Source organism: Hyperolius riggenbachi, chromosome 3, assembly GCF_040937935.1.
Source record: "Hyperolius riggenbachi isolate aHypRig1 chromosome 3, aHypRig1.pri, whole genome shotgun sequence".
Lineage (NCBI taxonomy): Eukaryota > Metazoa > Chordata > Amphibia > Anura > Hyperoliidae > Hyperolius > Hyperolius riggenbachi.
In genome coordinates, this window is record NC_090648.1 from 217,013,401 (window position 1) to 217,028,037 (window position 14,637).

General features: G+C 42.7%; 1 protein-coding gene and 1 long non-coding RNA gene across 4 annotated transcripts in view; one reads left to right on the forward strand and one right to left on the reverse strand.

Annotated features, from left to right (window-relative positions):
* Positions 1-1,212: 1,212 nt before the first annotated feature.
* Positions 1,213-14,637, reverse strand: part of LOC137563368 (uncharacterized) — a 46,935-nt gene continuing 33,510 nt past the window's right edge. For both annotated transcript variants that reach the window (XR_011030336.1, XR_011030335.1), the window contains exon 3: positions 1,213-1,410. This is a non-coding gene — a long non-coding RNA (uncharacterized lncRNA). The remainder of the gene's footprint in view (positions 1,411-14,637) is intronic.
* SEMA7A (semaphorin 7A (JohnMiltonHagen blood group)) overlaps positions 1,321-14,637 on the forward strand; it is a 79,607-nt gene continuing 66,290 nt past the window's right edge. For both annotated transcript variants that reach the window (XM_068275730.1, XM_068275731.1), the window contains exons 1-2: positions 1,321-1,455; positions 13,530-13,660. In XM_068275730.1, coding sequence (XP_068131831.1) covers positions 1,350-1,455; positions 13,530-13,660 — 237 coding nt within the window. In that variant the 5' untranslated portion in view covers positions 1,321-1,349. The remainder of the gene's footprint in view (positions 1,456-13,529; positions 13,661-14,637) is intronic.

The window sequence follows — 14,637 nt, forward strand, 5'->3', positions numbered from 1 at the left end:
TCACTGCTTCTTTCAGCTGTTGCATAGGCATGTTCATAGCTTCACATATGTTGTGTATCCATATTAGCCTCTGTCAACCTCTTCTTCTTTTGCCCTAAATTTTTCCAAGCATCAAGGGTTTCTCCAAATAATCCGGTCTTCTCATTATTTGACCAAAGTATATACGTTTTAATAGAATCAGCCCTTCTAGTGAACACTATAGCCTTATTTCTTTAAGGCCTCTTGTACATTACGTGCGATTCCGATTTTTTTTTTATACAATCTGATTTTTTTAATCAGAATGAAAAATTGGATCGTATAAAAAAACGGAATCGCATGTAGTGCGCAAGAGGCCTAAGTATTGACTGGTAAGATCTTCAGTCCAGGGAACTCTCAGTAGCTTTCTCAACACCCACAGTTCAAAAGAATTTATTTTTGTATGGATGACCTTATTATAGTGCAACTTTTACAGCCACGTGTTACTACTGCTGGTTCCAGCTATCCTGATCTGTGTCGGTAAAGTGACACCTCTATCATTTAGTATCTTGGCCAAACTTGCCATAACTTTCCTTCCATGCAACAAGTGTATCTTAATCTCATGGCTGCACTCACCATCTGCAGAGATCTTCGATCTCAAGAGGAAATCTGTTACAACTTCTACCTATTCTCCATCTATTTGCAGATGGTTCATTGGAGTACATCACATGACTTTAGTTTTCTTGATGTTAAGCGGTAGACCAGCTTTGGCACTTTTTTATTTGACATTCATGACTAGGCTCTTTAATTCTTCCTAGGCTGATTAGTTATGTGGAACCCCCCTTCCCCCTGAACATTCTGGGAGACCAGACATATTGCTACTGGCTTTGGAACTCTCATTAAACGAGCTACATTTGAGAGTAATAAATATGTCACCACCTCACAATATAAATTAGGGTGATGAAATATTTTACAATGTGCAAACAATGACTAAATAATGTACAATTAATATAGTTACAAATAAGCAATTTTATTAATTACGTTATTTTTCACTACAGTTCCTCTTTAAGTTTTCAAGACAGTGCTAAAACTCTGGGTGAGTGCAGGAACAGATAACTACAGTAGTGCAATAATTATCTGTAAGAGAGCTGAATAACATTAAAAAAAAACTACCTTTATCTATCTGAGGCGATTAAAACTTTAAACTAAAACTTTAAAAAAAAAAAATTAAAAAAAAGTACAAAGTAAGACTGTAAACACAATTGTACTGTATATCTCTTTCAGTTATTTCTACTTCAAGTTCCCTTTATCTGTGTTATGTGTCATTCTTCTGCTTTGCCACTTGTAGGAAGCAGTACAGCACTGTCAGGTCATAGCTTGCTCAGCAATTGAAGATGAAGCAGCATTTAGCAGTTCTCTCGGTGCTCTGTCTCTGTTTTTTTCCCTGCTTTGTTTCTAAGGATATAAGGATGAACCCAAGATTAACACAGCATCATCCAGGTAAGTGAGATCTCTTCACAAAAATTACTGTGAGCCAAACTGTTCATAAATAGTATGACGTTCTAAAGTTCAGTTGTGAAAGGGAAGCTGTACTCTGCTGCTGTATACTACTGAGACATAGCTTCGATTTTTCTGTGGTCTTATGGAGGATGGCGTATTTATTTATTTTTAAACAATGTACATGGCCTGGATGTCCTGATTATCTTCTGTCTCTAATACTTTAAGCCACAGACCCTGAACAAGCATATGCAAATCAGATGTTTCTGACACAAATCTGACAAGATTAACTGCATGCTTGTTATAGGTGTCTGGGCTGGTGCACACCAAGAGCACTTCTGAGCGCTTTTAAAAAACGCTAGCACTTTGAAAAGTGCTTGGCTAATATATTTGTATGGGATGGATCACACCAGAGCGATGTGATTTTCTCCCAATCGCAAAAGTGGGTCACTAGAACAGAGAGATTTTTACAAGTGTTTTGTTACAGAAGCTGTTCAGTTCCAGCTCTACTGTAACAAATAATAAAAAAAACGCTACACCAAAACGCTCCAAAATTCACTAGGCATGATTAGAAAATTGCTAAGCACTTGCCTAGAATCGCTCTGAAAAATCACTTAAAAAAGTGCGGAGCATTTGTAATTAGGCTAGCGCTTTTTGGTGTGCACTGGCCCTGTGATTCAGACACTACTGACCTGAAAGATCAGCAGAGCTGCCAGGAAACTGGTATTGTTTAAAAGGAAATAAATATGTCTCTCACATTAGGCTCCTTTTAACTATGTCTTTATCCTAATTACTCTCATTACATACTGGTACAGAAATGAAACTGAACATTACGCGAGTATTATACAACATAACTTAAAAATGCCTGGGCGCTCAGGTTATTATCTGACTATTCAGCAATTCAGTCCTGTCCATATTCTAATTTACGTGGTTAAAAATCAGTTTGTGTGCAGTTTTTGATTGCTTTAAAGAGACTCTGTAACATCAAAAAGATCCCCTGGGGGTACTCACCTCGGGTGGGGGAAGCCTCCGGATCCTAATGAGGAATACCACGCCGTCCTCTGTCCCACGGGGGTCTCGCTGCAGCCCTCTGAACAGCCGGCGACAGACCCGACTGTAATTTCAATATTTACCTTTGCTGGCTCCAGCGGGGGCGCTGTGGCTGCATTCGGCTCGGAACTAGACGGAAATACCCGATCTCCGTCGGGTCCGCTCTACTGCGCAGGCGCCGGAGACTTGCGCCTGCGCAGTAGAGCAGACCCGACGACGATCGGGTATTTCCGCCTACTTCGGAGCCGACAGCCACCAGAGCGCCTGCGCAGGAGCCGGGAAGGTAAATATTTATGTCGCCGCTGTACGGAGGGCTGCAGCGAGACCCCCGAGGGACGGAGGACGGCGTGGGAAGCCTCATTAGGATCCTGAGGCTTCCCCCACCCGAGGTGAGTACCCCCCAGGGGACAGTTTGATGTTACAGTTCCTCTTTAAATTGCTTTTTATTTGTTGATGGGTTTATAACAAAAACATTCAGAAGATTTATTTTTTTTTTTCGATAGAATTCTAGTGTATGAAATGAAAAATCCTAAATGATGGTAATGGTGTACAAAATGAGTGCTTATCACATTGGAGTTTATTTGCAAAACCTATCCAGCTAATTATTGAAATGTATCTGTTTTTCAATGTATGTGTAATACATTTTCACGTTAATTTGGGCGCCAGGCGTACTGCTATTTCCATTGCTCTTTGATGCTAACCTCCTACCCTATCCCCTAACATTAACCTTACCTACCTACCTTTGCCTAACATTACTCCCCATCTATGATTAACACTACCCTCTGCATTGCCTATGGCTAACACTACCCCCCTCCTATGCATAACGCTAACCCCTACATGTAACACTAACCCCCCACCTATTCCTAACACTAACCTAACCTCCTACCCATGGCTAAAAATAGCCCCTACCTACACCTAACACTACCCCTCTCCTATGCATAACGCTAGCCCCTCCACCTAACACTAACCCCTCACCTATTCCTAACACTAACCTCACCCCCTACACACGGCTAAAAATAGCCCCTACCTACACCTAACACTAACCCTCCACCTATGCCTAACACTAACCTCCCCCCACCTACACCTAACACTAACCTCCCCTATGCTTACACCTAATACTATACCCAAGCTCCATGGACAATACCACTCCATTGCAGCCAATAAGGGTAGTTAGCTAGAGTCAGCTATACTACACTATCTAATAACCTGCAGCTGATTTGGAGTTCGGCTGCATAATTTGTTCCAGCACTCAAATCACCTGTTTCGATTTTTCACCTCATTTATATAAAACCTATTAGACCACCAAAAAACTAAAAAAATGTAAATACGTACAGTACATCAGGAACAGTTTAAGAGTTTGAGTGAGTTTATTGCCTGGGAAGTGCAGAGATTTTTTTTCTTTAGATTAAAACTAGGTAAAGAGGACTAATTCAAGTTTGTGAAAAAAATCTCTATTTTTAGTAGAAACCATCCACATTTCTGATTGAACCTAACGGCGTGTCCATGTAAAACTGGTACATATGACCATCATAACAGTAGCTTGCAGATTTCATCACACTGTATTATGTTCCATTTACCAGTAGTAAAGAATAAACTTGCTGGACAAGGCTCAGTAGAAGCACAGGTGCACTGCATGATGTGAAGACAATGCTCAGATAGTGTAGGAGGTTTGCGTTGTATGGTTTGTATCGGGGCGTAGCAATAGCCATAGCAGCCAGAGCAGCTGTTATGGGGCCCAGAGGGTACTTAATATATTCTTCATTAACTTTCCTGTGCTTCTCCACCCTCTGCATGATAATGTAAATTGCCCAATTAACTCTTATCCATAGGGTAGGGGCAGGTGGTATAATATAAGACTGCCTCCATCTGAGGACCCCATGAATGTTTTGCTATGGAGCCCCATGATCTCTAGCTACGCCACTGATTTGTATAAGAAAAAGAAGGGACACAGAGAGCCCAATATAGTGTAGTAAGTTGGGTGATGGGTAAATGGAAAAGTATATGATAGATATACTCACAAGTCAGGGTTACCAATTAGGCAACCACTGTGTAGGCAGGTGAGTAGATTAGGCCTGTCCTCACTCAGGATTAAGATGTCACTCTCTGTAGATTAGGAGAAGAAAGGGAATTCAACCCCTCCACCAGGGGTGGATGCTGATATTGTAAGGAGAACAGAGGCGCCAACAGAATAAAAGATATCTAAAAACATTAAAATTCCTCGGGAGGCGGTGCTGGACTCATCTTCCCGAAGCAGACAGGATACTGTCGGTTTTGGTACAAACAAATTTAATTGTTTATTATGTTGGAGTATATAAATAAATTTGTTTGTACTAAAACCGACAGTATCATGTCTGCTTCGGGGAGAGGAGTCCACGACCGCCTCCCGAGGAATTTTAAAGTTTTTAGATATATTTTATTCTGTTGGCGCCTCTGTACTGATTTGTATAAGTTTCCCTTGTGAGGGTGCCTGAAGCCCCTGTTTATTTCATACACATGGAAGCATATGGAGATTGTGTGTCATACATCACTGTCTCTTGGTAGAGAGGTACAGCTTCTTCTCACTGTTACATATGTGCATTGCAGTATGTAACCGAACTCATAACTGATCTGTCCACCTGTCCTTGCCACTATCTGAGTTTGGCTACACTACAGGTGAATAAGGAAACTGAATATTCACGTAACATTTGGAGAGTGGTCAAAAGGCTTGGCTAGTCAGATGTGCCCTGTGGGTCGTAGTTTCAAAATCACAGTTCTCTATTTGGTTGAAAACTACCAAATATACTTGGGCATAGTTACTGTAAAGTGAAACACAGGGGAATTCTTTATCCGAAGAATGATGTGATTGTGAGTTCTAAAGACAAATCCTATTTGTAAAATAGACAATTATATTCTACAGGGTGGGCCATTTATATAGATACACCTTATCTATGGATACACCCCATATACCACACCATACCATCAATTTTTATGTTCCAACAGTCTTGGAGGGATCTATCCAATGTGGGTTAGTGTCAGACCAATAGTGGTGGTTTTGTTTGTTAACTTCACCTTTGACATTAAATGGTGTATCCATATAAATGGCCATATTAAGTGTATCCATATAAATGGCCCACCCTGTAGTTTATAAGATGAGACTATCAAGAAAGTGTTATTCAAATAGCACTCCCAGTCCCAATGTACACACTCAATTAGAGAGGCACGTGAGGGTGTGCCTCAGACAGGGATTCTAGGCATGGCAGATGGCTGAAGTTCATCATAATCTGATGCTATCATTTCCTGGAATTACTTCACGTTATTCCATATGTTTTTGTTTGATAAGAGAGATTCTCCTGAGCTCAGAAGTTCTGGCAATTCATGTGAAGAGGTTGCAGCCTGACTCTTTAGTTGAACCCTCAGTTTACATATTTTGAAAGGGTGGACAAAACCAACAGTAGACCCCTGTGCAGAATAAATGTAGGGGGCCCAATGTGAGTGGGTGTAGTCATAACAGATCATAGGTGGAGCCAAAAATGGTCAATAACTAAGGTTGCATTCTGTAGGCACTGTATGTAGCACATGTTCTACCTGTTTATTATGTGTATATAACTGGGCCACAAGCAACTATCACTAGTCCTCATACAGCAGTGTCACACATGTGTTCCTAAGAACAAAATGAAAACCTGTAAAAATGTAAATGGTAAAAAAATAAATAAAAAAAACTTCCATACAATTTTTAATTATATTATTATAAATATTATTATTATGAATCTGAATAGCACTGATACAGTATATTCCACAGTACTTTTTACAGAGTGCAGTCATGTTACTGACTGTCCTCACAGACCCTTACAATCTAATCACTACTGTAGAGTCTCTCTACCATATTATTATTGTGTAGTTATATAGGGCTGCCATCTTCTGCAGCACTTCACAAAGTACATAGTCATAAAGAGAGACACCTACATGGAGGGGAGTGACACAGGGAAGGGAATGAGAGACAGCTTCTGAACAAACTGGTTGGTGACACACATGAACCTAGAGGATAATCTGGTGCTGGCTGTGGTGCAGCTGCATGGGCTCCCGATGCTGTGCTATTGCCATAATAACTCCCCATCTACTGACACAGTGAAAGAGAGATAGAGGGATTCATAGTGAGGAGATCCGGAAGGATAGTATAACATCAGCTAGCTCCTTTTAGTTACCATTTTTATGTAGTGCTCAAGTGCTGTAATTATAAGATTCACTTACTTTTTATTTACTTTTTTTCAGTACAGCATAACACCTTGAAAGAGTAAAGCAGCTTTGCATATTTAGACAGTGCTGCCAATTACAGGGTGCCTAATAACAATAGCTACTAATAGCTCTGGCAGTACCGTTCCTGTGTAATAGTCCAAAACATACTTTAAAGTGAACCTAAACTGAGAGGGATATGGATGTTTCCTTTTAAACAATACCAGTTGCCTGGCAGTCCTGTTGATCTCTTTTGCTGTAGTAGTGGCTGAATCACACCCTGAAACAAGCATGCAGCTAATCCAGTCTGACTTCAGTCAGAGCACCTGATCTGCATGCATATTGAGGGGCTGTGGCTAAAAGTATTAGAGACACAGGATCAGTAGGAGAGTCAGGCAACTGGTAGGAAAAATCCATATCCTTCTCTGTTTAGGTTCACTTTAACATCATTGAGGCATTGTTAGGCAAAGTTGATGATAGGAATAGAGGACATCAGTCTTAATTCATTTAGAAAAGGTTTTTCCTGTGAGAGTGAGATAATACAAGAGCCTGGAGACATAGCAACCAGCCATACCTTTTGTTTTACTTGTAGGCATAGTTTTCACTAGTGGAGATGTGCAGGGTTTTCCCACATGCAGATACAGACGGGGAAATATAGCCTATTAAAATCAATAAATTGCCATCCAATTTGCATGCGGGGGAAAAATCAGATGGCAAAAAAATCGCTTTACATGGGAATCCCTATAGCCATGCCACAGCTAGAGGGATTCAGAGGCGTTCTCACATCCCCACAAGTGCCGGAGTGCATCTTGGAGATGCACACGACACCAGCTACAGTGGAAACAGGCTCATAAACCGGCAAACTGACAGTTGCAAGCAAGACAAACCTTTCAAGTGAACCATCATTCATAATCACATACACTGGGGAAGGCCAAAGCAGAGCATAGAATCACAGTCATCCTGTTCTGCTATTATAGATTAAAAACATGAATTGACAATCTACAGAGAACTAATAAGAGAAGAGATAGCATGCAAGATGAAGAACCTGTAGTGAGAGATATGTGAAGGCTGCTGCTGTCTCTAACGGCCTATTTCCACTTGGTGCCACGCCTGTTTCCGATTCAGATGCAGCGCCCGTGCTGAAGCCACAGCTGAATTGCTATGGCACCAGTGTTGTTTTTTCTCTCTCTATTCACCTGCAGAAAAAATGCTGTCTACTGTGGACTCAAGTGTAACCCCTGACGTATACTTTCAGCCATAGACCCAGAATGAGTATGAACAAGCAAGTGCTGTGATGAAAGTCTGGCCTAGTCATATGCTTGTTTCAGGCACTAGATTCAGACACTATTGCAGCCAAAGGGATCAGCTTGACTTCCAGGTAAATGGAAATAAAAACATGCAACCTCCATATCTCTCACTACAGGTTCCTTTTTTTTTTTTTTTTTGCTTAACACATCAGGCTTATTTGCAAGATAAATATATCTCACTGGAGTTACTTTTTAAGGGACCACTAAAGTGAAAAAAGTAAGCAATTGAAATCTGATAGAACTAAATACTTTTGAAAACAAAGAAAACCCTGAGAATTTCCCATGAGGAGATGGATTAGTCCAAAATCTATCAGTTCTGTCAGATTTAAGCTGGTTTTTGACACAGGTTTGTGTGAGGCAAAAAAGCAGCACTGTTTTGTATAACTAGGTAAACACCTTGCATCATTACTGTAGCAATGTAGGCAATTAACTGAAGAAAATAATCATGCACATTTTCTGTTCATCAGACTAAACTCTCTGTAGCAAAGCCAAGGCACAGCAAGCAGTTATTTGAGGATAGTAATGAGAGGGACATGAACCATGGAGTGTCACTTAATGCTTGCTTGGCATGTTACAAGAGCTGTATCTATGCACTGACATTTTGTATACAGAGTACCCTTTATAGAAGGGTTTATGCACTGCACTTTTGTACTCTATATGCAGAGTATTGTTAAAGGCTGGGAACGGTCATGTAGGCATTTTTTCGCACGTTTCAGAAGGATATCACATGTATTTGTATGCCATAAAGAGAACCTTAACTGAGAGGGATAAGAATGTTTCCTTTTAAACAATATCACTTGCCTGGCAGTCCTGCTGATCTCTGTGGCTGCAGTAGTGGCTGAATCACACACCTGAAACAAGCATGCAGCCAATCCAGTCTGACTTCAGTCAGAGCACCTGATCTGCATGCTTGTTGAGGGGCTGTGGCTAAAAGTATTAGAGACACAGGATCAGCATGAGAGTCAGGCAACTGGTATTATTTTAAGAGGAAAAATCCATATCCTTCTCAGTTTAGGTTCTCTTTAATGCAAACCTGAAGACAGGAAACTCACTTCTGGTTTGATACTGATCTAAATAGAAGGGTCTGGATACTGCAGAGTCTTCCCCGTCCTCAGCCCGTCCTTTCGCTACTGCGCCATCCTCAGTGGAAGTTATTTGAGGAATCTATTTTATTATATACTCACTACTAGTCGACCTAAGCTTGTTAAAAGCCGGGCTCTAGGTCTGTCACCGGCGCCACCGCAGCATGTCAGCGCGCATGCGCCTGTGCGGACACGCCTATCGTGCACGCTCATAAACACCCTCCACACATGTGCCCGCCTTGCATGCACATCCGGTGCTGGTCATTGCAGCGAACAGAACTGACATTCCTGGGGGTTTTTTCTTTTTTTTTTCTTTCCCTCCTTCCACCAAAAGGCACTAGCCTGCTGCAGAGTGTCCCTGGCTTCAAGTGTGCTGATGGCCCATCCATCAGGTATAGTTGATAAGCACGATGGCAGAAACAATTTAGTTGGGGAAAAGTCAGACATTATGGCTCCCAGGGGCGCCGCGAGGCATAAAGCAGACCACGCGGCCTCTTGGGGCCTCAAGATCTTAGGGGCCTCGGCGGCTCCGTGACGTCAGCGTGACGTCACTGTTTTCCGGCAGCCCCGCGGGGCTGGCAGAGCAGGGCTACGGGAAGATCGCCGCCGCCGAAGCCCTGCTCTGGAGACTATTTATGTCTCCAGTACAGGGCTTCGGGTGGCCATCTTCCCGTAGCCCTGCATTCAATCAGCGCGGGAGATTGGAAGAGGGAGGGCACTCCGTGAGAACTGCGCACCTGAGGAGCCGGCCGGGAGATATGGAGAGAAGACTTCTGCCAGTGCCAGGTGAGTAAATTCTTTTCTTTTTGCAGCCCTAATTGGGTTTATCTGCTGAAAATGTGCCCTAATTGCGTTTATCTGCTAAAAATGTGCCCTAATTGCGTTTGATATCTGCTGAAAATGTGGCCCTAATTGCATTTGATTTCTGCTGAAAATGTGGCCCTAATTGCGTTTGATTTCTGCTGAAAATGTGCCCTAATTGCGTTTGATTTCTGCTGAACTGTGCCCTAATTGCATTTGATTTCTGCTGAAAATGTGGCCCTAATTGCGTTTGATTTCTGCTGAACTGTGCACTAATTGCATTTGATTTCTGCTGAAAATGTGCCCTAATTGCGTTTGATTTCTGCTGAAAATGTGAACAAATTGCGTTTGATTTCTGCTGAAATGTGGCCCAAATTGCGTTTGATTTCTGCTGAAAATGTGCCCAAATTGCGTTTGATTTCTGCTGAAAATGTGCCCAAATTGCGTTTGATTTCTGCTGAAATGTGCCCCAAATTGCGTTTGATTTCTGCTGAAAATGTGGCCCAAATTGCGTTTGATTTCTGCTGAACTGTGCCCTAATTGCGTTTGATTTCTGCTGAAAATGTGCCCTAATTGCATTTGATTTCTGCTGAAAATATGCCCTAATTGCATTTGATTTCTGCTGAAAATGTGCCCTAATTGTGTTTGATTTCTGCTGAAAATGTGCCCAAATTGCGTTTGATTTCTGCTGAAATGTGGCCCAAATTGCGTTTGATTTCTGCTGAAAATGTTCTCAAATTGCGTTTGATTTCTGCTGAAAATGTGCCCAAATTGCGTTTGATTTCTGCTGAAAATGTGCCCAAATTGCGTTTGATTTCTGCTGAAATGTGGCCCAAATTGCGTTTGATTTCTGCTGAAATGTGGCCCAAATTGCGTTTGATTTCTGCTGAAATGTGGCCCAAATTGCGTTTGATTTCTGCTGAAATGTGGCCCAAATTGCGTTTGATTTCTGCTGAAATGTGGCCCAAATTGCGTTTGATTTCTGCTGAAATGTGGCCCAAATTCTGTTTGATTTCCGCTGAAATGTGGCCTAAATTGCGTTTGATTTCTGCTGAAATGTGGCCCAAATTGCGTTTGATTTCTGCTGAAATGTGGCCCAAATTCTGTTTGTTTTCTGTTGAAACGTTGCACAAATTGCGTTTGTTTTCTGTTGAAATGTTGCACAAATTGCGTTTGTTTTCTGCTGAAATGTTGCACAAATTGCGTTTTTATTTTCTGGTGTCTGGGGTAACTGTTGTTGCATTTATTATTTAATGGTCATAGTTGGCTATATTTGCTGTGCTACGGTTGAGCTCCGCCCATACAATGTCATGGCCACGCCCATGCTTCAGCGCGGCGCGCTGCGCGCGCCTCAATCACTCCCACATCCATTTTTCCCCGCAAACAGCCCCGCCCCAATCCGCCCTCCCGCTCCACCCACATGTCATGGCCATGCCCACTTATGCGGGATAGCCACACCCATTTTTCGCAGGATAGGGCCACTTACTACAGTCCGCTTGGGGCCACAAAAACCTTAGCTGCACCCCTGATGGCTCCCTCCCAGCAGGGGAGCTGACACATAGCTTGCTGCCCCAAACTTCAAAGAGCATTTGCCTGGGAATGACCTGCTGTAAATCCCAGATGTATCTCATATTCCATAAACTGCTATATGTGTCATATTTTCTGTGTTGCCAGGCTGGCAGACCCTCTAAACTAACAGAGCATGCTTGGCCCTATCTGGCGCTGGTTCTGAGGAAGTTTCAGAACATTCTAAGGTAAAGACTGCCAGTTAGGCAGTTCGAAAGTGCTCTGATGATACCACAGGGGTCCCACCCCTCATGTTTGGTATCAGGCTGCTGGGTAAATCGAGACAGACCTGCAAATGTTAGTAAATCTGCCCTGACCTGTACGGTTCTGTGAGATAGAGCCCATATATGGTTAGATATGAATTCTGGTCCCCAGGACAAGGGGAGGACTCATCTCATATTCTAAGGGGGTGTGTGGCTCCCGCCCTCACTCCCTCCTACTGGATCAGGGGCATAAGAATGGCAGAGGAGACAAACTCAGTGTCCTCCACCCTGAAACATCATCTTGATCTCATCTGTGCCAGCTTGAGGATTTGCTGGCATCCACCTGGTCTGAACTCTGAACTTTGATCTGAAACAAAGGATTTTACCAAGGACTTTATGATTCTTCCCACAAAAAGGACATCTTTCCATGAAACTAAGTATTTTTCTCCCGTTCTTTTATTTTTCATACTGGCTATTACTGTTTTAATAATTGTTGATTTTAGCAATTGTCTGTATATATTAATTATTTATATTGCCCGTGAATAAAAGACTTTATGAAAGTCATTCACTGTTCCGCTACCCTATTATTCAGCATACACAGAAACTGAACTCAGGTCTCTGAAGAGATGCTACTATTGTTGATATCTAGACAGAATAGAGTGTGTTTAACCGTTTTTATTCGCAGGACCAGTCAGTCAGTCGGGTCCACTGACCCATACCAGTGGTGGTGGCAGATACCCTGAAATAGTGTGTAAAGTTGTAATTACCGTACCTCACAGGCTCCCTTCTGGTCGGGCTGCTGCCCACATTTCTGTCTGTTTCTGTGCAAAGATCGCGACTAAAGCTTGCATGGTATGTGTGCTGAAACTGATTGGAAGGCAATTTGTGGTCTGACCACTAGGGCTCCTGTGACAATGGTTTACATTGATCATTTTTTGATTAAGGGCCCATTTCCACTAGCAATTGGATGGGATGCAATCATCACATCGCATCCAGCCGCAGGCACTTTTAGGCGCCATCCAGATATCCAGATGCAGCTTCATGAGGCTTCCCATTAGCGGTAATGGGGAATTGGATGCGTGCTGCGGAAATCTGCAGCATGCTATCCATAATTTACCCTGCATCACATCACACTGCGGCTAGTGGAAACGGGCCAGGGGGTAGCAATAGGGCGTGCAGAGGTTATGACCGCAGCAGGGCCCTTGGGCCAGAGGGGCCCCGTAGGGTCCTTACTCAACCACAGTATTAGCTCTCTATTGGTCTTGTGCTCATAATAATGACTTCTGTAGATGCTTCGAATAGTGGTAATCCTTAACAAACTGTTCCCCATCCTCTTCAGGGCCAGAGCTACCATAGGAAAAAATGGACAATTGCCCCAGGGCTCCAGAGCCTGTAGGGGCCCCCAAGGTGTCCCTCCCCATCTTAACTGTTGCTCCCCAGGGACTCTGCAGAGTCTGTTAAGTTGGGAGGTGATTGGGGGAGGGTCAGCAGCAAGCTCAGGGGCCCAGGAGGGAAATTTGGCTGCAACAAAGGGCCTCTAATGGCGCTTTTTGGTCGGGGGGTGTCTGTTGGGGTGCCCCCAGGCTAATTTTGCCCTAGGGCCCAATTATTACTTGAACCGGCCCTGATCCCCTTCTTGCACCTCTGACACTGTAATTGCCATTGGCAGGTTTAGGAGCGCTGTATCAATAGTTATGTATAGAGTGCTGGGGGGGCCGCATGTAAAACTTGCATCGGGGCCCACAGCTCCTTAGCTATGCCACTGAAATGGGCCCTAAATAAATATATTTCTTCAGAATTCTCTTCAGTGCATTATCTGTCCGATGTATTTATGTTATGTTCTTGATCTCTGTAAACAGGTGGGACTCCTTATCTTTTGCCCAGAGAGGAACCCATGGCTTCATTTTATCTGGACATTAACAAATCAATGTACATTGGAGGGGAGGAAGTTTTATACCATTTTAATTTGACAGAAATGAGGAACTACTCAGTGAGTATCATTTTAATTAATTTTGAAATATGGCAGTTCTTATACTGAGGGGTACCGCCTGCAGCAAAGTTCACTCCGTTCCTTCACATACATATGGAAATAAGGCCAGTTATTTTGCCATGCGCTGCCTGTGCAGGACAGTTTTACTGGTCCTAACACCAGTGGTGCACCACCTGTTACTATAGTGGTGCGTTGCTATGGAAATGCACATTATGCTGCCTGTTACCATAGGAATGGGTGTGTTCTCTTGGCAATGCGTGTGGTGCTAGTAGAGTAACAGAGAGTGCTCCCCTGTCATTAGGACTGACAAAATTACCAGTCTCTTGTGTAACAGTCCAGCAGTATATCAGCACACCAAATTTTCTAAAACACTCTCTTTTATTGAGCCATCAATATCCACAGGTAGTAAGCCGACAATTGTTTCGGGGGCCGCGCAGGTCCAATGTGCTTTGTACAATTTTACTCCCACCCCCTACCAGATATATCAAAATTTAGTAGAAAGCACTACTCTCATTGCAAAGAACCAATGGTATGCAAATTATATACCTATTCCACAGGCTACTAGATACATGCATTGCAATCTATATACTCCACACTTCACTCTGTGGACTGACTACCACATTCTCCTAAACCAGTGACCAACACGGCCATCATACATCACCATGGTCAGGGTTGTTAAACATCCTCGTCTCCACACTGTCATACATATTCTCTCACTCCTGGACTGATGGCAAGATGCATTTATCCAAAAATGATGGCCACTTTCACTGGGGTCACTACAACGTCAAACTACAGAGTGAGAGATAGTTGAAGACATCCACAGTATGTATATGTTTATATTACACTGTATTTGGTTTATGGGGCTTTCTCAATTTATTCCAGGGATGAATGGTAGTAGCATGTGTGCAATATTTGCATAAATAACACACTAAATCCCCATAAAAACAATGTAAACCGTCATACTAGTGTTCCACATA